General features: G+C 48.7%; 1 protein-coding gene across 1 annotated transcript in view; it reads right to left on the bottom strand.

The window, feature by feature from the left end:
- Positions 1-22,383, bottom strand: part of PCSK6 (proprotein convertase subtilisin/kexin type 6) — a 153,382-nt gene that overhangs the window by 69,927 nt on the left and 61,072 nt on the right. The window contains exons 8-11 of the mRNA XM_019503812.1: positions 19,129-19,301; positions 7,969-8,181; positions 3,127-3,227; positions 191-294 (exon numbers count right to left, since the gene is read on the bottom strand). Coding sequence (XP_019359357.1) covers positions 191-294; positions 3,127-3,227; positions 7,969-8,181; positions 19,129-19,301 — 591 coding nt within the window. The remainder of the gene's footprint in view (positions 1-190; positions 295-3,126; positions 3,228-7,968; positions 8,182-19,128; positions 19,302-22,383) is intronic.

The following is a 22,383-nucleotide window of genomic DNA, read 5'->3' as shown; positions in this document are numbered from 1 at the left end:
TTGCCAAGGTGCAAGGCTTTGCAGTAGTACGGCACAGACCCTCCCAAAGGGCTTCTCCCCGGAGTGTGCAGACAGTGACACCAATGGCCTTGCTCTTCACCCTCTTCTCCACATATCGCTGTCTCTGCCCCTTTGCAGCAAATGTTGCTCAGTCCGACGCCCCTCCCTTTTCCATCCCAGTCTGCCTCACCTTTGTGTCCTGCTCCATTTGTTTTCCAGTCAAGTGCTTTCAGATGTACCGGCCGGGACGTTCGAACAATCAGATGCTGAACATCTCTCCAGGTCAGTAAAGGGCTAAAATAATACAGGATACAAAACAATGGAAATTATAGGAAGCCTTCACTGTGCCAAAGTAGGGACTTTCAGCCAGCCCTACCTTGCCAGCTACGCTCTGCTCTGAATGTTTTGCAGTATGAACAGGAGAGCGCAACCTTCCCTGCAGCAGAAACAGAGAGCACCCCTTGATAACAGACTGAACTGCCTCTCCACCACCGTTACAAGAAATATAGCATAAACCCGTGATTAAAATGTTAATGGCATGGGTGATGATTGAAAGGATCCTGGCACTCCGCCCCGTCTTCCCAGCGGGAATGGTTTCTGCAAGTCAGAGAGGTAATGGCCAAGCAGTGGCAGAATCAAGAGAAGCAGAGCCAAGCAGGGCACTGGATGGCATGGGTAATACGATGGCCAATAAGTCTGCAATGAGTGTTTGCAAGCTATGGCAGACAAGGTTTTTTGGGTGAATCTGATATCTTTTATTAGACCGACTTATATATTTAGCTCTCATGCTTAAGAACATAAACTGATTGCCTCACAGACGTCAGGAAGGAAATCTACACCGTAAAGCAGTTTCTACATCGGTCCATCTTTCTCCAAAATACCAGGCACCGGTCAATGCACAAAGCATACTTGACCTGATACAGCAATGGCAATTTGGGGTAGATAATATTAGGAAGAACTTTCTGCCACCAAAGGCAGTTCAGCACCGGAAGAGGCTACCTATAGGGACTGTGCAGTCTCCGTCACTTGAAGTTTTCAGTGCCAATTAGGCAAACATTTGCCTGGGATGGTTTGGACGGGGATGATCCTGCCCTGAACAGGAGGATGGAGAAGATGATTTGAGGGCCCTTCCAACTGGAGTTTTCTATGAGCCTGTAAGCCAACGGGATGAGGTGCTACACAGCAAACCCTGACTTCCTACAATAAGCCCCGTGGGAAATAAACCACATTCCTCGTTTAGGGTGAAAAACAAGCTTAAAATAGAGCTGATGTGGGATTTAAATAGCGCTTAGGCATCGTGCTGGTCCTCTGTACTGGCGTGAATTGCACTCAATTTGCACATTAACCATACATAAGAATTGCAGCTCAGAAATGTTTCACAAGCATTTTTTTGTGCTTTCTCCTACAGATGTTACTTAAGCAACTTGAGCTTTGATTTACAATTCTAAGCTGCACGTAGCAAAAGAAATTCAATGCATTTCTTCTTGGAATAATGGAATATCCCAGCGCTTGGCTTTCTCTCATGTGTATTTTATGTCCCAATTAAACAATCCAAAAATTACATCTGACTCTCCTAATTTATTTGTAATGGAAATTACATCTCCTGGAATGTATTCACCCAACATGGGTTCCTTGATTTAAAACAGAGCCAAGCACTGAAAAGCTGGTGGGGGTAATGAAAACAAAAGTTGCCAGCTATGCCAGCATTTGTAATGCCAGCCATGAGGTCCATCGCATCAACATAATGACTTATTTGTCCCTCTGACTGTGCAATCACAGTCGCTTACGGGTTATTCATGGCTGCAGGAGTTAGGAGTCGCAGCCTGATTTTGCTTCCTGCTCTCTTGCCCTCCCCTAAAATAATACAGTTGAGAAGGTCTTCAAGACACTTGTCTATGAAGAAACGCTTCTCAGAAAAGAAATGTATAGGAGCCAGCCTTGCAATGGGATGAAGAGTGAAATCTTTTCAGAGGCTAAGTCCTATCAGCGTTCTGCCAGGGTTGGATCATGCATCAGCAGATGTCGGCAACAGCTTTGTTACACACAGCCCTCTAATAGCACAGGCTCAGACTTCAAAGGGAGCAGGATCAGGCCCATTAACTGTCCAGCTGCTTGGGAATCAGCAGTCCCAAGTGAAATGCCTGTTTTCACAGAAAACACCTCCCGCTGCCTTGTCTGAAACCAGAGGAGAAGCAGAGCAGGGCTGTGCAGCTGCTAGGTGGCTATGCCCTGCAGGGAGCCCGCGATGCCCACACGCCTGGATCTGCACCGAGAACTTGAACGATACTGAAGCAAACCCTGACTGTTTTGGATGCTAGACCCTCCTCTCACTCCACATGACACCAGGGCAGCTGCCATCCACAGAAGCCTTGCATCAGAAGACACCCCTAGGTTAGAAGAGGCAGGCCAGTGGCAAGGCACACGCAGCGAGGACAAGGCTTATCCCAAGATCATTCACCCGCTTCGTGATCTGATGTGATGCAGCTGTTACGATCGTTAGGGTATGCTCTTAAATTCAGCTGTTCAGAGCAGGGAAATGAGGGGGAGAGGAAGAAAGAGAGATGGCTGGAAAGGATGAGTTGAGTTGAGGAAGGGATCCCCTTTTTATCAAACATGGCTCATTTAATGCATGGAGCTAGCTGAGATGGTTCCCACCAAATGAATTTCAGTTGTTGTTCCAAAGCCTCCTTATAGCCACAATGAAACATTTAGAGAGGGGGTGGGGAAAAAACCTGACAACATTGCTGATATTTTCCATCTTACACAGCATGCTTAGTTGACAGTGCATCAAAATCACTTCTGAAGGAGCTAGCAAAATCTTTGGCCTATTGAAGTCTGTGTCATCTCGCTGTGACAGCCAGGTTCTCGGGGGGAAAAAAGTCTGAAGAATCACATTGGTTTAAAAAAAAAGGCTTAAAACGACTGTTTTGTGTAAGACGGGGACTGTCCAAACCCCATAAAATGGAAACAAGTTTGACATTTCCCATGAAACGATTTCCCCCCTTTTCACCAGCTCTGTTGAAAACACCTGTTCCTTCTCCTCGGTGGCGATTGTCAGGGACCCTGCTATTATTCTGAACTTTCAATGCAGGAATCTGTCGACAAAGGAAGGAAGGAACGACTTACTTTGCTTCTAAGGCCAAGGCGATGATGCCTGCGACCATGGGTGCAGAGACGGAGGTTCCCGTGTGGCCATCTGTGCAGCGGTGCCTTAAGTCCGTGGTAACCTAATGACAAAGTGATTGCAGCTAGTGACTGTGCAGATCTCTACGGAGATCTAAGATTACAAGACAGGCCAAGTCCCCTCTCGCACACAGAAGGTTGCTGTGCACAGATTAGCACTCAGGGATCAGAGTTTATTTAAGACCAGCTGAATGGCTACTGATTGAAAGCCTCGACTGTGATAAGCCCTAAAGAGCCGTCACGTGGCTGGGAGCAGACTACGTTGCAACCGTGCCAAAGGGTCCTAGTTTGGGAATAAATCTCTACTTTGTTAGGTGCTGTGCGTCATAGAAAGAGGATTCCTGCCCTGAGAAGTGAAGAGTTATTAACAGTGGTAAGCAACCTTTTTGTGGCAGCGGGCCCAAATAATTTGGCTCAGGTCTGGGTGGGCTGGAGCAAGGACCCAGCAACTGCCACTACTAGCACTTCTCCTTGGCACCCGGCTGGAGCAGGACCGAAGTGCCCCACCCCTGGCTATGCCTGGGACACTGCCAAAGCCCACCGCTGCCCAAATGCAACCAAAGCCCGCTGGGTTTATGAGTCGGATCCAGGGTCTTGGCAGGCTGGATCTGGCCTCTGGGCTGTAGGTTGCCAACCCCTGGTTTGTAATGCTGAAAGGCAACTGGTGGAGGTGCAATACAACGAGATGATAATGAGCAACAGAATACCGAGCACTCAGAGCAAACCACCTGCTTAAGAAGTGCAGAGGTTTTGTAGGCATCCCAGCAGAAGGAGGACAGTGAGGTTCATGGGGGGAGCAGGGCAGACGGCACAAAGAAAGTAACCGGAAAATTTGCAAAATGCAGGCACCTGCCCGCAAGAGCATCCCGATTTAGGAGAACAGGTTGGCATGTACATTGCTCCAGCACTGGTGTCCCACAGAAATCACCAGCTGAGCACATACTGAGATTTAAGCAGATGTCTTTGTGAATCGGGGTCTTAGCAAAGCACGGCAAGGATGCACATGGGATCAAAAGCTGTATTTCACAAGCTCCCATCTTAAGTTGTGCTCCGGCTACTTTGCTAGAAAACAAAGACTTAAATTAGGGGAGAAACAACTATGAGTAGTTTTGCCGAGGATCATGAACCTGTAGAAAGCTGTGCCTGGAAAACAAGCATCCATGCTGCACCAGGAAACCTCAGGAGCAGGGACAGCATCTCCTGCATTGCTGCGGTCATATCAACACAAGTTTTCACTCTCCGTCACTGCTGGGGTCCTGGGAAACAATAGCAAACTGCTACTGCCAGCCACAGCTGCAAGGCAGACAAATCTGTCTACTGTGCCATTACCAGCTGGGAAGATGAGGATATGAGTATCACCCCCATAACGATCTAGCTCATAGACATGCAGATGCCTGTAGGCATGGACTCAGCTAGTAACACCTTTCCCTCCATGTTCAAGTCCCACCTGGGACTCAAGTTAGTTCTGAACGCCATCATTTAAACACACGAAGAGGAAAACACCATGTACATGCTTTCAGATGAGAAATTAAATCAGACATATCTGCACCCTAGGGCTGCCAGCACTCCCAGTTTTACCTTGAGCCCTATGATACTTAGTATTTTCCTTAAAACCACCCCTCCTGGCATCAGCTTTCCTTTCACAAAAAAAAAAAAAAGAAGAAGAAAAACTCATTTCAAATAAGTTTGGAAAAGGGAGCTCCAAAGGCTCAGAACCTGGGGCAAACCATCTTTACCTATTTATTTCTTTATTCAAAATCTTGCAGTTTTTAAGCAGATCTCAGGATTTGGGGCACCACTCTCGTGATTTTTGGAGACGACAATTTTGCACCTGCCCAAGAAAAAGTTAAAACAAAAAAATATCCAGCTGGATCAAAGCAGATCTCCATCCCACCAGCCATTTTGCTGCTTGAAGGTAACACCTGCTAAGCTGGTCAATAGTAGCCAGCTCTAGAGCACTGAGACACTCTGGAGATGCAATGCGACTATCTGTGTATCAACTTATTCTTCAGAGGAGGTGTCTGTTATATTTCCAAAGCAGCTGCTGTCTGGGGATAATATCTACAACCTGCTGTGGTGCGTTTAGCTGCATGAGTTTTATAAAAGTTAATAGATAAGGTTTGGGCAGATCACTGGGTAGTTTTTTTCCCCCTGGATGCTGTGTGTCTAGTGTCCCTTTCAGGGTTGGGGTTGTTTTTTTTGAAAACTTGAGGATACTCTTAAAGCATGAAACTCCATCCACTAGTTCCATTAGCTTGGGCAGGGAATGAGGAGACCTGGGCAAACACTGGATTTTCCATCATGGGAAATCTCAGTGTTTCAATCGTTGTTTCCATCCTGACTTAATGAGAAAAGGCTGAACTGCTGACTTTTCTTTTTGGTTTTATTTTGTTGGTGAAAGAAATAGCTGAGAAAAATGTCATGTAGCAAAATCAAAGTATATGGGGAAAACTAACAGTTTCCTGCAGAAAAATCTGATTTAGCAAAAACTGTGTTTTCTGTCAATGGATAAATTCGATGGAAAAATTCCCAGCTAACTCCGGTAACGAGCAGGGCCAGTGAGTAATATCAACAAGGGCTACGTTTCACATGATGCACAGGGACTCTCCAAACCCAACGTCTTGCTTTTAGGAAGTGGTGTAAGCCACCATAACTTGTCAGGCAATCAAGTTATCCAAATGGTCCATGGAGAGATTCATTCAAAGCCATGGATGTTGTCCCACTTTTCTCTTAGAAGAAACTGAACAGGAAAAAGATGATCAAGTTTTGATAAATGGTTGTTGCCCAGACAGCTGTTTTGCTGGAGGTCAAGGTCCTTTTTAGCCACACTCAGGGTGACTGATCAGGCAATGCGATAAATCTGAGCTGCCAGAGCAAGGAGCTCACTGAATGCACATCTGCTACATGAGACTAGCTCATGTCCCACCCGGCTGTGGGCCAGCCCGTGGGTGTCCTGAATGCAAGCATCTTCCTGAGCCAGACCTGCTGCCCCGCTTCTCTGAGCTCCCCAGCAGAGAGGTAAGTCAGAGAAGAGGGCCCAGCTTTTCAAACTATTACCTTCCCGAGCAAGCAAACATTGCTGCCATGCACAATCTCCCAGCTGGGTTTGCAGTGTATAAAGCATCGATTCTGCTTCTACCAATCAATGTAAAAATAAGCATCCTTTATAAAGAGCCATTTCCTAGCACAGATTGTGCAAATCAAGAGGCGCGGATTCACAGCTACAAAACACGGCCTTCCACCTCTACTGAAATATCCAAGCTTTCTGTTTAAACAGCATGCATAAAACCGCCGTCTTAATTACACCACATTTACAGCATGGGCTCTAAAAATCACTTTTAAGATTAAAAATGGTCTGTGGTTCAGACACACGAACCTTTCAAGTCAGCATTAAATTCCTATTAACGTAATCAGAGCACAGATGCTGTAACACTCCACACTCGTTTGCAATAATTGCACGTAATGGCTGAGGGGAAGGAACCCATCCAACTTGTGCCTATGGGGGAAAAGTGCCGAGGAGGAAAGAAATAGCTCCTAGGTGTTTTTACCTGCTACCAAAGCAGTGCATGCACACGTCTCTCTCTAAACTTCTGGAGCACTATTTATTTTCATAATTAACTGGCTCCTGTTACTATACTATCTGATCACCACACACCTTTACTACATTCATCCTCCCAGCATGCCTCTGAGGTAGGAAACTGCCACTATTCCCATTTTACAGATAGGAACATGAGGTCCAGAGAGATCAGGTGACCTGAGGTTGCTCAGGATATCTGTAGCACAACAAGGACTTGAATTCAGGCAGATGGCTGGAACCATTGGACCACACTCCCTCTCTGTTCCCCACCTCAAGCTATGGTGCAAGTAACTCAGAAACCAAATTAAATCCATGCAGAAGGGAGGGCCCAGGACAATATGTGCACAGTCACATCGCTTTAGGAGGCCTGGAACATTGTACAGGTTTTCACTTATTAAAGAAATAAAAGAAGTCGGATTCTCTTCTCCTATTAGACGTCCTCTCAACTGGTTCCAATGACACCCTCAGAGTTACATCAGTGTAAAGCCCGAGAAACAGAATGCAGAATCGAGTCTTAAAGGGCGGGTCCACACATTCATTAATGTGCTTTTGCTAATGCACACTAAATTTAGCACCTCCTTTGTGAGGTACTAGAAAAAGGTGCATTAGCCTTTTTAAAGTCCATTAGTGAACGTGCATGGTTTTTCGTGATGCTTTAATGCCCATTAAAATAAGCTCATGAGAACTAAAGCGCACATGCAGACATGCCCAAAATTACAAGACAGGGTCCTGATCTTACAAACCCGCGCAGGCTTCAGCTTAAGAACAGGAGCAGCCCCACCGACTCGACACGGAGCACATGGCCTCTGTGTTTTCAGGATTGAGGCTTCACTGTAAAGAAGTCCCAAACGGAAAGAAACGTAAAAACCCAACGCCAAATGAAAGTCTAATGAAGCATGGATTTTCACGGAAGGCACTACATTGGAGGTATGTACTTCAAGCAGGGATTTAGTCTTATAGCACAGCTTTCATTTTGAGGGAGCCCACAGGGCTTTGCAAACTACACTCGCTCCGTTCACTGCTGAGCTGCAGTCTCCACTGGGGTGAAGCCTAGCGACGGCACTAGCAGTACCCAGAAGTTTTGAAAGACGGTGCGAGCACCTGAAGCTGAACTCTGCATCATTCAGCCACACCTCACTCCTGCTGAACCACTGGGAAGGTTTTAGGCGGGTGGATCTCTGCGAGCGAGACTCAGAGACAACACTTACAATTTTCCGATCGTAGAAAGCTCCACTACTGTAGGTGGTAGCCAGGGTTGAAGCGCATTCCTCCAGGTACCAGGGCTTTTGACCATTCTCAGTTGTGCTGCTGATGGAGATGGTGTAGATGCTGTTAGTGTAACCATCGCACGAGCAGTAATCTCCTTCTCTGCCACCGTTTCCTGATGCCCAGATGAAAATGGAGCCCAGTCCTTTACGGCCCTGAATATTCATCCAACAAAACACAAAAAAACCCATAAGGAAACAAGCCGGGCCCAAAATAACTCTTACAGTACCACTACACCATTACAATAACCATTACAATAACTCCACCCCATACCGAGGGACATACGAGTGCAAGGGACCTGTTGGGTTATCAAGCCCCATTCCCTGCTATCACAAGCAACTGCTGCATATAATCCTTTCCGCAGACACCTCCCTTGGCTCTCGGACCCACAGCACTCCCAGCTCCCCCTCCCAGTGAACACTCTTTAAAAAACAAGTTGCCATTTCAAAAGCCCCTCTCTGCCCGTGGTGCATATCTACATGCCTGTTGTTTAAAGCCACCACCAGTCTCAAAGGCAATTACTGCTCAATAGGACAGAGATGCAGAAGAGCCTTGGAGGAACAGGCTTTATGGCTCTCTTTCAAGTTTTCAAAGGGAAAAAAAATCTCAATGTTAATTATGTTTCCTCCCTCAGCAAGACTAAAAACAGAGACATGCAGACACCCTCTACAGGGAACGTTCCTAGCCACATGGCAATGGGGTGGAAATGCCGAGCCAGCTGCAGATGCCCCTTCACGCAGCAGGGCAGGCGGCAGTCCTGCAAGAGTGACCTTGTTCTGATGGACACAGCTGTCCCAGAGGGATGAAAAGAAAGGGCTCATGAAGAGTCTGCCTCCCTTCCTCTTAGCTCAGTAACTCTAACTGGGGGTAACTACACGTGCATGGGGTTTGCTAATTAGCCCCTCAGTAAAGTGTCACTATCTACACATATGGTGCTATTAGGCCAGAGTAAGCTAATTAACTCCACCCGAGGGCTGTACTGCCTGACACAAGTACTATCCTATGGTGGAGTTATTTACTCCCCCGCAACACATGTGTAGATGGTGACCAGGGCTGGCTGGACATGAGGTTGCTTCAGTGCGGGGACTGCCCGCACTGTAGCACCCTTGTGTCCCAGGCAGCCACTACGTACCATGCTGAGCCGGGGCAGAGGAGCTTTGGGCTGGCCAGCTGGCCCCTGTGCCCCCTGCCAGGTGGGGCTGCACCACCCTGGCTCAACATGCCGCAGTCCTGACTGCATGTGTAAACACTGTACCTGGGAGCAATAAACTCTGGTGCAAACTGTGCAGGAGTTTATTGTGTTGCAATAACACATGTACACGTGCCCACTGAAGGGGGAAAAAATCCCACTGAACCAGAAGATGCCCAAAACATCTTGTAAGATTTGATATCTTTTCTATATCAAAAAGATGGCCTGGTACTATCTCTTTATACCAGTCTTTCCCCTCACTTTAGGTTGGAACCAGTACTTGGTGAAGCAGCCAGGGTTTGGCACCACACGTCCAACACCCAACAGAGTCTCAGCATAGCCCAGATTTTGATTCTGCTCTGTGAGAAAGCAGGGGGCAGAGCACAATAAGGGTCTTTACAGCCCAAAGACCTCTCATGAGCCAAAACACAGCAGAGCAGGGAGATCTAAACTCTACCAAGAGCCCTCCATCCTCACCAGGGGGGGAAATTCCACTAGAGTCCTGTTTAGACACAGAAGGGATGGGACAAATGGGGTCCTTGTCTGGTCTTTCCATGGGACACATTTAGATGGTAATGCCACTCCCGCACAGGACCTGGGCTGCAGCCTGCTCTCATTCAGTTCAGCACAGAGATCAGGAATACCACCATGCAAGTCACGGTCATGCGGGCTTTGATAATCACATCACGAGAGCAGAGAACATCAGGACCTATGTTTTGACACCAAAAAAGCAACTGTCTCACCTCCCACTCTTAACCATAGCAAAAAGGGAACAATTTCCAAGAACCTGAGGGGATGCAAGGAGGAGGGACACTGGAGACAGAGGTCACACAGCACCAAAAAAAGTGCCATATAAGACATGACTGGGAGCCAGTCAAACATGAACAAGCCTGTGTTTCTCTCCTAGGAACAGCTTCTTGAATGGTGAGGTTTGGGGTGGGGTGGAGGCGGCGGGGACAAGAGGAGAAGGGATGGAGGAAGGGACATTATTAAAGCACCTGACTCAGGCTTTCGGGCCTGGTAGGTGGGTCAATGTACTCCCTATATGTATCTCACACGATCTGTAGGTCAATATAGCCTTTCGCCACTGGCCTGTAGGTAGGTAAGTGTTCATAGATTCATAGATGCAAGGATCGGAAGGGACTGCAACAGATCATCGAGTCTGACCCCCTGCCCGGGGCAGGAAAGGGTGCTGGGGTCAGACAACCCCAGCCAGGTACGTACCCAGCCTCTTCTTAAAGACCCCCAGGGTAGGGGAGAGCACCGCCTCCCTTGGACGCCCATTCCAGATTCTGGCCACCCTCACCGTAAAAAAGCTCTTCCTGATGTCTAACCTGAAACTGCTCTCCATTAGTTTGTGACCATTGTTCCTAGTTACTCCAAGGGGTGCCCTGGTAAACAGAGCATCTCCTATTCCTTGTTGTCTTCCCCCCACAATGAATTTATAGGCAGCCACAAGATCACCTCTCAGCCTTCTCTTGTGGAGGCTGAAGAGATCCAGGGCCCTCAATCTCTCCTCGTAGGGCTTTCCTTACAGGCCCCTAACCATACGAGCGGCCGCCTCTGGACCCTCTCCATGTTGCCCACATCCCTCTTGAAGTGCGGCACCCAGAACTGGACGCAGTACTCCAGCTGCGGCCTGACCAGTGTCGCATAGAGGGGGAGCATCACCTCCCTGGCCCTGTTCGCCATGCATCTGCTAATGCATGATAAAGTGCGGTTAGCTTTACTGATCACTTCGTCACATTGATGACTCGTGTTCATCTTGGAGTCAACAACTATGACTCCAAGATCCCTTTCTGCTGCTGTGCTGCTGAGAAGGTCATCCCCCCGCCTGTCAGTGTGTTAGGGATTCCTTCTCCCCAGGTGCAGCGCTTTACACTTGTCCTTGTTGAACTGCATCCTGTCCTGTTCTGCCCTTTTCCAACCTGTCCAGATCCGCCTGGATTCACTCCCTACCCTCTAGTGTGTTAACTTTTCACCACAATTTGGTATCATCAGCAAATTTGGACAGAGTGCTTTCCACGCCCTCATCCAAGTCACTGATGAAGACGTTGAATAGCACCAGTCCAAGGACTGAGCCTTGCGGGACTCCACTGCACACACCTTTCCAGGTCGATACCGACCCGTGCAACACCGCTCTTTGGGTGTGACCCGTCAGCCAATCTGTCATCCACCAGACTGTGTAATCATCTACATCACAGCCTGCCAGTTTATCTGTGAGAATAGGATGAGATACCATATCAAAGGCTTTCAGGTGCAGGTGGAGAACGAGAACTCCTGGTGGAGAATGACAACTCCAGCAAACTATCTGACAGAAGCAGAAAAGCCAGAGCGGTTCTTACTGGCACTACAGGAAGCCTTGAAAACACATGCCCTTTTAAGCAAGCTGCACCTTCACCTGAAACGCACTTTGCTTTTCTAGTCCACCACCTACAACTAACCTACAAGGAGACTCTGGCTTGGTCCCACTTAGCCTGCTAGAAACTCGATCCAAAAAGATAATGTAGGGGCTAAAGGAAAGTAGCTCCCAAGGGGTGGGGAGGTGAGGGGAAAGCCACCCAATTTTCCAAGGGGAGGAAGCTGGCATGTGCCCAAAGAGATATTTTGGAAAGACTCCAGGCAGGTCTGAGGTTTATGGGCAGGGAAAGACTTTTTGACTTCTCCCTCCCCAAGGAATCAACTGAAAGGATGGGGGAGGGTTTCTTAATACTTCCCCCAAGAGTTCGAGCAGAGGGATGGTTTATTACCTGTCTAGTTGCACTTCTGGGCTGATAATCTCTATTTGCCCTGCCTCTGGATACCGGGGATAAGCTGGGCTGCTTCCCTCACTTTGTAAAGGGTTTCATTATCTGGTCTGCCTCGCAGCCAAATAAAGAGGACACTTCCAAAGGAGAGATTAATGGAGCTGTCTGGAGCTGTGCAAGAAAAAAAGGATGACTCAATAGCCAAATCATTCGATTCTCGTCTGCTCCTGGATAAGTCTATCTACTTTTCCGATGGGCTGACTACTTGGCCAACTACTACCAGAACTTCAATGAGCCGTTTCCTAGTACAGCATTGCCATCTCTCTAGGGTTTCCTGGATCTCTTAGCTGTCAACATCCTAATCCATGTTTTTGGCTGAGTGATCAGTTCACGTAGGCTGGCTCTGTCTCAGCAAGCCCCTGTAGAGTTTCTATACAAAAACAGATGTGGCTTTGCAGGTTTGGTAGTGCAAAGTTTGGCATGCTGATACTCTTTAGAGCTGCAAGTGGCACAAAGAAGACATTGAATGACTGCCTGCGAAGGTTAAGACCCACACATCCACTCCCCAAGAAAACGGTCTCTCCAGGATTTCTTTCAATGCCATTCAGCTGACCTAGGGAGCAGTCACGAGTTGCCAAGCACATCCAAAAGGAAGAGATCTAGCAGTGATCAGTGTTTGATAAAAATGCAGGGGATCCACAATGTGCCTCACGTACTTTGTGAGTTGTAGCGCCCGCGTTGGCACTTCCTAAGCTCAGGTGACAAGCCTGGTTTTGAAGGCTGGCCCCCGACCAGCTGGCTCACACGGCACACCACCAGACTCTGCGAGCGGCGCAGTCAGATCCTCGGCCCTCCGTCCAGGGCTCAGATTCTGGTCTGACTCACCCCGTACTCACACCCGTCTCCGGCGGCGTTGCAATGGGTGTGAACCAGCTCTTTGACAGGATTATATTGAGACAGTGATGGGCACACATATAATTATTCCTCTCCTAGGGATTCATAAAGGAAAACTCCCTTCTCCTCCATCATGTTAACGGGATGGAGAAGCAGCTATTTCTGGAGGATGTTTCCAGCCACAAGCAAGGGAAAGACTAATAACGTAACTACTGTAAGTTGGCCTGGGAGCCAAGACATGGCTTCCATTAATGCTCAAACACCAAATGGCCAAGATTTCTGCAGGGACGTTTAAAATGCTCAGGGTCTCCGCATTGCTCACTGGCAACTCTGGCATGGATCCTAGGCTTCAGTCCGAATCTGATCCAAACCCCAGTGAAACCCACTTATTTCTTCACTGACTTTTACAGGCTGTGGATAAAGCAGTCAATTTAAAGTAGATTGGGCTGGATTCTTCCTGTTTTCATGACACAGTTCAGTGCTGTATTGACACCGGCTGGTTGTATCCTGGCTTTAAAGACATCAATTACAGCATAGGATAAATAGTCCCCCATTAGCTCAGGAACTAATAAGGTGTGGCTGAGAGAGCAAGTAACAAGAAAATAGATAACACTGGCACAGTCCTATTGCCAATAGATAAAGGCTATATTAATGTTTCCATTAGAAACTCAATTTGAAGGATTTATAACTCAGCCACAGCTATCTACTTGGCTAAAGGTTATCACTAAGGAGCCAATTACAGGCTTTCTTCATAATTTAAAAAGATAGGCTGGGCGATTAGGAGTTATGCATATCAGGGAAGAAATCTGTGAGTCTCAGGTGCTTCGTGGCTCTCCAAATTGATCATACATAAATGATTAAAGCCTGGCTGTTGTTCCCTGGATGGTTCCCTTTCCTGCTCAGATACAGACAGATCCGAGCAAGGGTTTGGTGGACCACAGTTCTCCTCCTGGCTTCCCCCTGGCTTTAGGGGACACCGTAGGGCAGAAGAAGGAGACTTGTCATGATCCACAGCAAAATCTCCTGATCCTGCAGATCTACTAGACCTCCAGACAGAAATTCAGGAGGAAGAAGGGAGCTGTAAGCAAGCAACCCCAAGGGAAGCTCAGCCAGGGGCAGCATAACTCCTGCAGGAGCTACAATGAAGTGTAAAGCCATAGGGCACAAAGCCTGAGATGCCGAGTCTCATGCACAAAGCCTGAGATACCAAATCCTGTTCCCGCACCAAGCTGCTCTTGAAAAGGGGTTGCGATATCTGAAGGAAGGTCTTTTCCCTATGTTGACTGGCTTCATACATACTGCAATAGTGCCCCTTCCAAAACTCATGTAGGAAGGAGCTGGCTTTTCAGAAAGCACCGTGGGCCATGGCCTTAACTTCAGCCTGAAGCACTGAGCTCCTGGCAGAGTTATAGCCAATCTTTCAAAAAGACAGGCAGTGTTGGAGAAACTACTCCACCCCTGGAAGAGCTGTCTGACCAGTCACCGGACTGAGCCTCCAGCTTGGTGACAGCCCTCCGTTTGGATGCCACGTGATAACTTTTGAGCGCTGGATCCCATCAGTCCCCGTATCTCCAGGAACGCTCTGGGCATCAGTGGGCAAAATGCTATTGATTCTGATAGAAACTGGACGCAACGATGCCGTGAAATGAGGGATGCATGGAGACCCCCCTGGGCAGCTGTGCTATAAGCTGAAACCGCTGCTGGGTGGTAGCCATAAATGCACTGCAGCCTCAGTTCAACTGTGCCCCTGCTCGCACTATAGCCTGAAGATATTGGAAGAAGAAGTCAAGAAGATGGAAAGGATGAGGAAGAAAGCGAAAAAGGATGGATCTGGGTTTGCCAGCAGAACTGAAGATCTGTGGCTGAAAGCAGGTTTCTCCCTCCAACCAGCAGCTGGCACAAGGGGCACATAGAAGACAATCCTGCTGATAAGCAGCCGGCATGTTTCTTGGCTGCTTTTTGCCCTGCCACAAGGCTACAGCAGTGGAGCCCCACCGAGCCGTCTGAGGCGCATAGATCAGGACATGCTCCAGTGGGTTTTCAGCAATGGCTCTACTGCGTGGTGCCAGAAGGTGGTAAGTGTTAACAAGGCTTAAGAATAGGCAGGGAGGGTACCTACATATAGCCCCCGGCTGCATGAGAAAATAGGGGGCCATGGTATGGCGCCTGGACCATAATGAAGAGGTAGACCTGTATCCTCAGAGCCTTTCAAAAAGAATAGAGGACATGGAGAAGTGGAGGGCACGGCGTACCCCTGGCTCGTGAGGGAATGAGGCCCCACTGAGAACCCATTTCCACAAGGCAGAAAATGAAGGGACCTGGTATGCGATGAAGGAGAAAACAGAGCCATGTGGTGACGGGGGGTGCGAAGGGCCACACAGTCCCAGCACGGTCAGGTGGAGCATGGAGCAGACCCCAGCATAAGGTAGTGGAGGTATGAAGGATATGTGTGCATACACACGTGCACACAGCCTCTGGCATGGCGAGAGGGGATTGCAGGGAGGAGGAAGAAAGGGATGCACAAGACACTGGTGGAGGTGGAAAGGGAGGGATGCGGGGGCCCCGATGCCTAGTTCTTCTCACCATTAAACATTTGTAGTAGGTACAAATCCCTTCCTCGTGCATCAGCCTCACTTCCCAGCCTCCCAAAAGGACAATCACAGGGAACCCAGGAAGATGAAGCCTGGGCCTGGGCCTTTCCCTTTGCAAGGTCCCTCCGCTAGAGTGGGGAACAGCAGGGAGACGCTTGTGGAAGGATCGGACCTCCTTGGCTAGCGTGCTGAGGGGTTGTGATTTGAGTAAAAGCAGCAGATGTGGTTATTGGGACAACACCTGTGAAAACCTGAGTGCCAGAGGATCTCCTGCACACTACAGCCATCCAAATGCCAGACGCTCTGATCAGCTGCTGGAGCCTATTTAGTTATATCACGTCCCTGTGGATAAGAAGACCTAAAGAGATGTCTGGTTCCCAGCTTCTCTGTATTTACATTGAGTGAACTCCCTCGTCCTTCAATGAATTCCTCCTCAGACTACCTACAGGAAATTAAATAAATAGCGGGATGACCCCAACATGCACCTTATTTTTAGATAATGTTCAAGCTGTCCAGGGTATGTTCAGGGCCCTTTGTGCGACAGCTCTGACTTTGGGAACCACACTTTCCATTTATGCCTCGCTTGCCATCCCAAACTCTCAAAGAGCTTTGCAAAGCCAGGGAGCTCCCATCCCCATTTCGCAGATGGAGAAACTGAAGCCCACAGTGATGCTGGAATTTGCTGTGGATCCCAGCGGTTCAGCTGGAGCTCTCAAGACCAAGACGTCCTGCCTCGTAGTGCTATCCTTCCCCGTGGGGCCTCCTGCACCAACTGAGATGCTTCATCTGATGGGGTTATTTAAGGATGGAGCGTCCACCCTGCAATTCTGCCCCCGCTTTGTTCGTACATCAGCAGGAGACTGCCGTGTGGGTTTGGGGAGTGCAGCTGAGATCACCTTTCCTTGCGCTCTAATTCAGGGTCTGAATGCCCGTGTCTTGAGCTGGAGGTCATCCCAGGTGTGTTGTTGCTAACACAAAAAACCCCAAACCCAAAATGATACTAATCACAGCGTGCGGAGGATGCTGGCAGTTTGCAATGTTTCATCCCGCTTGGCACAGCTAAATCTGCAAGCAAGCAGCATTACTCGATAATGACACCCTGTCAAGGAGGGGCCGATGCCACAACAGGACTTTTTTCTCAACACTTCGCCCTCCTCCCCTCAAGATCCCCTGAAATAATTCTTAAGTTGCAAAAAGAAAAATGAGGAGGAGATGCCAAAGTGTGCATGGAGGAAGAGGTGTGACTTGCCCTCAAAGTTGCAGGGGAGTTCTCGACAGACATCTGCAATTTAAGGTTCCCCAGGGAGCATATTTTACTCCGTGCTGACCACCAAAAGCACACAGCTGGCTTCAGGATTTCAGACAGCCAGGACAAGTCTGACTAGTCCAATCTGAACCGGCTGTACCTCTTCGAGGGACGGCACCAGGACACGCACAAAGCCTGAGATACTGAATCATGGTCATGCACCAAGCTGTGCTTGAAAAGGGGTCATGATGTCCGAAGGAAGGTCTTTTCCCTATGTAGGCTGGCATCATACATACTGCAATAGCGCCTCTTCCAAAACTCAGAGCTGGCTTTTCAGAAAGCACCACAGCAAAAGACAGGGCTTGGTCCAGCAAAAATTCAAAAGCTTGCCATAGCCTGCAACTCCCTTATCATTTGCTCCCAGCTCTTGTTGCAGGGTTATACTTGCTCCTAATTATAAAAGTCTCTGGGGCTAGAACTCAATCTTTACTGTGTCTTTATACAGTGGCTAGGCCAACAGACCCCATCTTGACTGGAGCCTTTGGTCTCTACCATGCTATGCATCATAACGAACTGGGCGGTGTCTGGGCACACATCTATGCTGGATCTGTGACTCTTTGCAACTCTTCCCACATATTAATGGGTCTTGAATTAGTGAGGGGCATAGGAGTAGAAGGGGCCTCCTCAACCATCAACCCCTACACTCCCAGACAGCCTTTTACCCATTTACCAGAAATGATGTAGACATGGCTGAGAAGACCTGACTGCTGCATGCAGTGCAGAGAAGCTACTGAAAAGCCAGCTAAGGTGATAGGCTGTATCAGCAATCAGAGAGGGAACAGAGAAGTACAAGGACACTGTAAAGTAACCACCTAACTGACCTTTGGTAATGCACTGCATTTGGGCCACGCCGGCTCCAAAGACATGCAGCGGAAACAGGAATATTCCAGACAGGTAGCGAGGCTGGGGAGGGAGGGTCGGTACAAAGAGAAAGGAGACAGCGACAGACAGCTGGAAGGTCCTGTCTACTCCCTGCCAGAGGTCACTCAACAAATTTAGATGGGAATAAATTTGGGACAGACAAAGGTCACTCCTTTAAGCAGGGCAGGAATAACCTGTCAAAGCCACTGAGGATAAATATTAGCAGCTTGGTAAGAAAGAATGAGACCATTACATGAGAGGGCCTTGCTGTCACACTAGCCAGGGTTATGGTAAAGAGATGAGCCATCCCCATGCTCCAGGGCATGCTCTGATTGCTATCAGAGAGGACAGGAGGTCAGGCAGGAACTTGCCCTCATGCCTCGCATATGTATCCACTGAGGTGCCCTGCACAAACCTGCAGGTCTGATGCCCAATGCCAAGATGGAGCACACTGACCCACGGGAGGCAAGAGAGGGAGAAGGGACACAATGCCACAACAGCAATCCCAACACCAGCCAACCCCATGACCTGGCTTGGAAGTACTCCATCTCCTTGCACCCGCAAACTGGCAGCGCTGGTTGTCTGCTGTCATGTAAGACTCAAGGGTGAGGGGACAATAAGCTGGGGCAGGGAGGGAGTGGGTGGATCATCCTTAGTGCAACAACAGGAAGATAGACATCCTACCCCCGACCCCTGGGAAAATAAATCTAATTAAACAGCAGTAATAAAATATTCTCTCCCTTGCAACGCGTTCGATTTCTTAACCCAGCTTCCAGTTACAATTTGGAATTAGACCTTGGGATGAACCTCCCTCACTGGAGCCACAGACCCCGAGCCTGCTGCGAAGTTAAGGCCAGCCTCTTTCCTCAGGGATCCTCCTGGCCCGAAGCAACGGGGTTGTCCTGATTTATGCTGATACTGATCCATGCACGGGGAAAGCCTGAACATGGGAAGAATATGCCCAGAGCAGCTGCAATGATAGGCATCAAAAAATGGAGCTTCCTGCTGCAGGGGAGTGGGTCTGAGAGCACGCCTGCTCTTTTACCCACCAGCCACATCAGCCCAACCCAGCAATATGAATGCCTCCAAACTGCAGATGTGAGTGTGTGCTGGGGGCAGGACTAAAGGGATTCACATGGCAGATGCCTGGGTGGCCGTAGCTAGACGCCCGCTCGAGCTCTCGATAATGGCATCACCCTGGCTCAGCTTACACGAGGGGAAAACAGACGTGAGTCTCCTCCAGGAAAGCTCCCCGGGCGAGGGCAATGAGGGAAGTTGTGATGCCAGCAAGACTTCAGGATTTTTGTTCCCACCTCATAACAACACTCTCCCCTCTCAAGTCTTTGGGTGCTTTTAATCTCAATTCTGCCCAAGCTACCCTCCTCCCCGCCTCTCTCTCTCACACACACACACGCACACACACACTTCAACTTCATAGGGAGCAAAAGGGCAAAAAAAAAAACCCAACAAAAAAGCAAAACCCGAGAGTCTCCAAGGCACTCAAAGAGTCACACCTTTTTAATGCCATGCTCAAAAGCCTGTCTGGCCAACGGACCGGGTCCATCAACTGTCTTCCCATCATCATCTGGCCCCCAGCTCGCGCTGTAAATGTCAATGTGATCGGGTCTGATGCCAAGCGACTTCGCTTCAACAACATCTGTTACATCTCCATCTAACATACGAATGCCTAAAAGCACAAAAACATTAGACATTAGGGCTTAATGGCTTCTATGAAAGTGGAAGGATTGCAATCAAAGGCCTTTGTTAGCGGCTGCTGAGAACTGAAAGGCTTGTAATGTCTTGAATAGCTTAAAACAATGCCACTGTGTATGCTGTAATGAGCTCTGCTGCCTGAGTTCTTAAGCTATTTTGGAAACCTTTCCCTCTCTCACTTCTCTCTCCTCCTCTCTCTCTGTTACGGATTTAATTGCAAATGATGGAAAGGAATTAAAATTATACTTTATTTGGAGCTCTCGGGGCGTTCTGACACAGAAGCAGGATTCACACAGCCGACGACTTCAGAGCCCAACGTCGCGTTTCCCCGACACCGAGAACCAACCGTGCTCACAAAGTTGCCCTACTTGCTGCTGCGAGTCTCGCAGCTGCCGGAGATAATGCGCCTTTAAAATTCCTTTAGCTGTAAATGCTCCATGTTCAACTTTCTCTTGTTCCCTTTACAATTATAGCGAATCAAATCATTCATCTTTACACCTGGAAGATATTAGCCTGTTTCCTAAATGCTCACCAAAAAGAAAAAAAGCCTAGGCTTAGAATGTGTCAGGAATGGACTTGGCGTGTTAGCTCACGCACTTTATGTAGAGCTGTTTGCTCCATGCACCAAAATGACACAGCACAGCGGTTTCTCATCAGGAACAAACTGACTTCTTCACAAAGGAAGAAGAGCTCAACTTATCTGTCAGATGATAAATGAGAAGGAAGGGGCTACTCCTACAGACCCGGCATTCAGTGAGCAACCTGACATAAAAGACTGACCGGGAGGGTTCAAAACTTCACAGGACAGTTAAGTATAGGAAAAGTGTATTTTGAAGGCTCAAGTATGAGATTTTTGAACATCTCAACCCCTTGGATGGCTTTGGAAATTTACAGCCAGATCTCCAGGAAGAGAGAGGGAATGTTATTACTGAACAAAAAAGGGATGAAAACAGGAAGGGGGAGAGGGGATGAAACAAAACCCAACACTGGGCACATCTACACGTGCCGATTTAAGGCACATTAGCCATTTCTAAGGCAATTAAGGGCATGGGTCTACATGTGCGTGCCCTTAATATGCCTTAAAAATGGTGATTTTAAGCTACCCACACCTAAATTTGATACCTACAAAAGCAGGTATCCATTGACAACATGTAGCGGGTGCATGCAGATACACATGCACCCCTTGAAAACGCCAGCCGCAAAACCAGAAGTGCCGCCAGAGGTGCACTTCTGGTTTCGCCGCTGGTGATGGGCTCAGTGATCGGCCACTGCCCACCCCCCCCGCCCCTGCCCGGGTTGGTGATCATCCACTAGGGACCCCCCCCACAGGTCAGTGATCTGGTGCCCCCCCAGACTCAAGAGGCACCAGTCACCCATGCAGGTATCAAATTTAAGCACGAATAGCTAAAGCGCCTTAATGCACATATAGACATGTTAAGGCGCATTAACACTATGTCAACTGGCTTGGGACTACTAACTTTAGTCCCAAGTCAGTCCACACACTGCATTAATGCCCCTTAGCGCATGCACATGTAGATGTGTGCCTAAATCACCTTAATGCACATTAGAAAAATGTGCATTAAGTTTAGGCGCACGTAAAAGCACGTGTAGACATGCCCTGTGTATCCAAAACACAGAAGGATAAGCAAGTGTTCACCGTCTCCCCGCACGCAGCAACTCAGCTGGCCCCGAGAAAAGTATCAGCACCCAGAGGGAAGCTGCAGGACAGCAGAATTGCCTCCGATAGCCTGAAATCACAACAGTCATGCTAAGAAGGTGGAAAAAAGTAGGTATGAGGGAACCATTTAACTCTAGCTCTCCATCATCCTTTAAGTCTCCCCCACTTGCCTCCCCAAGGTGGAGCGGTACGAACAGCTCATCCCGCTGATACACAAGGGGCCCAGGCAATGGAACAGGGAATCGCTGAGGCTGTGAAAACTAATTCAATTAGAGAAGTGACAGAGCTCGGACAGCTTCTTCTGTGATGTGGCTTTTCCAGCCACATGAAGCATTCGCATCAATCTCGAGAGAGAAAGCTTGTCTGCCTCTTCCCTTGACAGCGCAAGGCACCTTGCCTGCAAATGCCCGATGGGAAAACAGATAAGAAAGGGGAATGAGCTGGAAAGAGCCGACTTAATAAGATGTGGCGGAGGCTGCTCCTGGCTCATGACAAGACTGCAAGTGTTGAACTCTGCCACTGAATCTCTAGTGTTAAAGACCCATGGAGCCAGGCGGCTTGCCTCCGTGCGTGGTTTCCCAGGGGCCCTGAAAATGGGACGCGCCCTCTGAGGTACAAAATTCAGCTTATTGGGTAAGCAACGCTATTCAAGCAAGCACAGTGTGAAGGAAACCCCTGCTGCTCAAGCAGTCATGGGTCGGGCCTCCAAATATTGTGAAGCTGGCATACAAAATCATGAGGTTTTTAAAAAGCAGCATATCTAGGAGTCTTTTCTGTCTCCTGGGTTCTCTGCCTGTAGTGCACACTCGCCGCATCTTTGCACAAGCAGGAAGGCTGGTAATCATCCCTTTGAAGGGGAAACTAAGATTGTCACACATTCCCCAGCATTAGGAAGGATTTTTTTGCCCGCTGCACAACTGGTGAATGGGCAGTGCTCAGCCACTCTGGCCTGGGAGCCAAATGAGTGGCACAGTGTTGGTCTGCAGGTCAGATCCAGCTCAGAGCTGGTCACAACCCAGCATGCCAGCCTGATCCCATGCGCTGTATCTGGCTGCAGAGGGCCCATGTGTGGGGCCAAATCATCCAGCCCATGTCTGGAAACTTGGTAGGGTAGGAGCAGCGGCAGCATTAATTGCCGTGGCTCTGCGAGCAACTATGCTGCTACTGCTCCCCTGCCGCCAAATTTCCAGGCCCGTGGGAAGATGACATAGCTTCAAGGGCCAGAAGCTGAGCACCACTGGGCTAGATCATGATGTATTATCAGGGGAGAGGGTGTTTGTACGTTTGCTTCTGTTTATCACCAGTTCTTGAAGAACCAGACATTAAGCCCAGCTGCCGGCAGGGCATGGGACAGCGTGGGTCAGTGCTCGGGGGTGGC

The sequence above is a fragment of the Gavialis gangeticus genome, unplaced genomic scaffold, assembly GCF_001723915.1.
Source record: "Gavialis gangeticus isolate Ggan-Ray unplaced genomic scaffold, GavGan_comp1, whole genome shotgun sequence".
Taxonomy (NCBI): Eukaryota; Metazoa; Chordata; order Crocodylia; family Gavialidae; genus Gavialis; species Gavialis gangeticus.
This window is presented reverse-complemented; position numbering and strand designations above follow the sequence as displayed.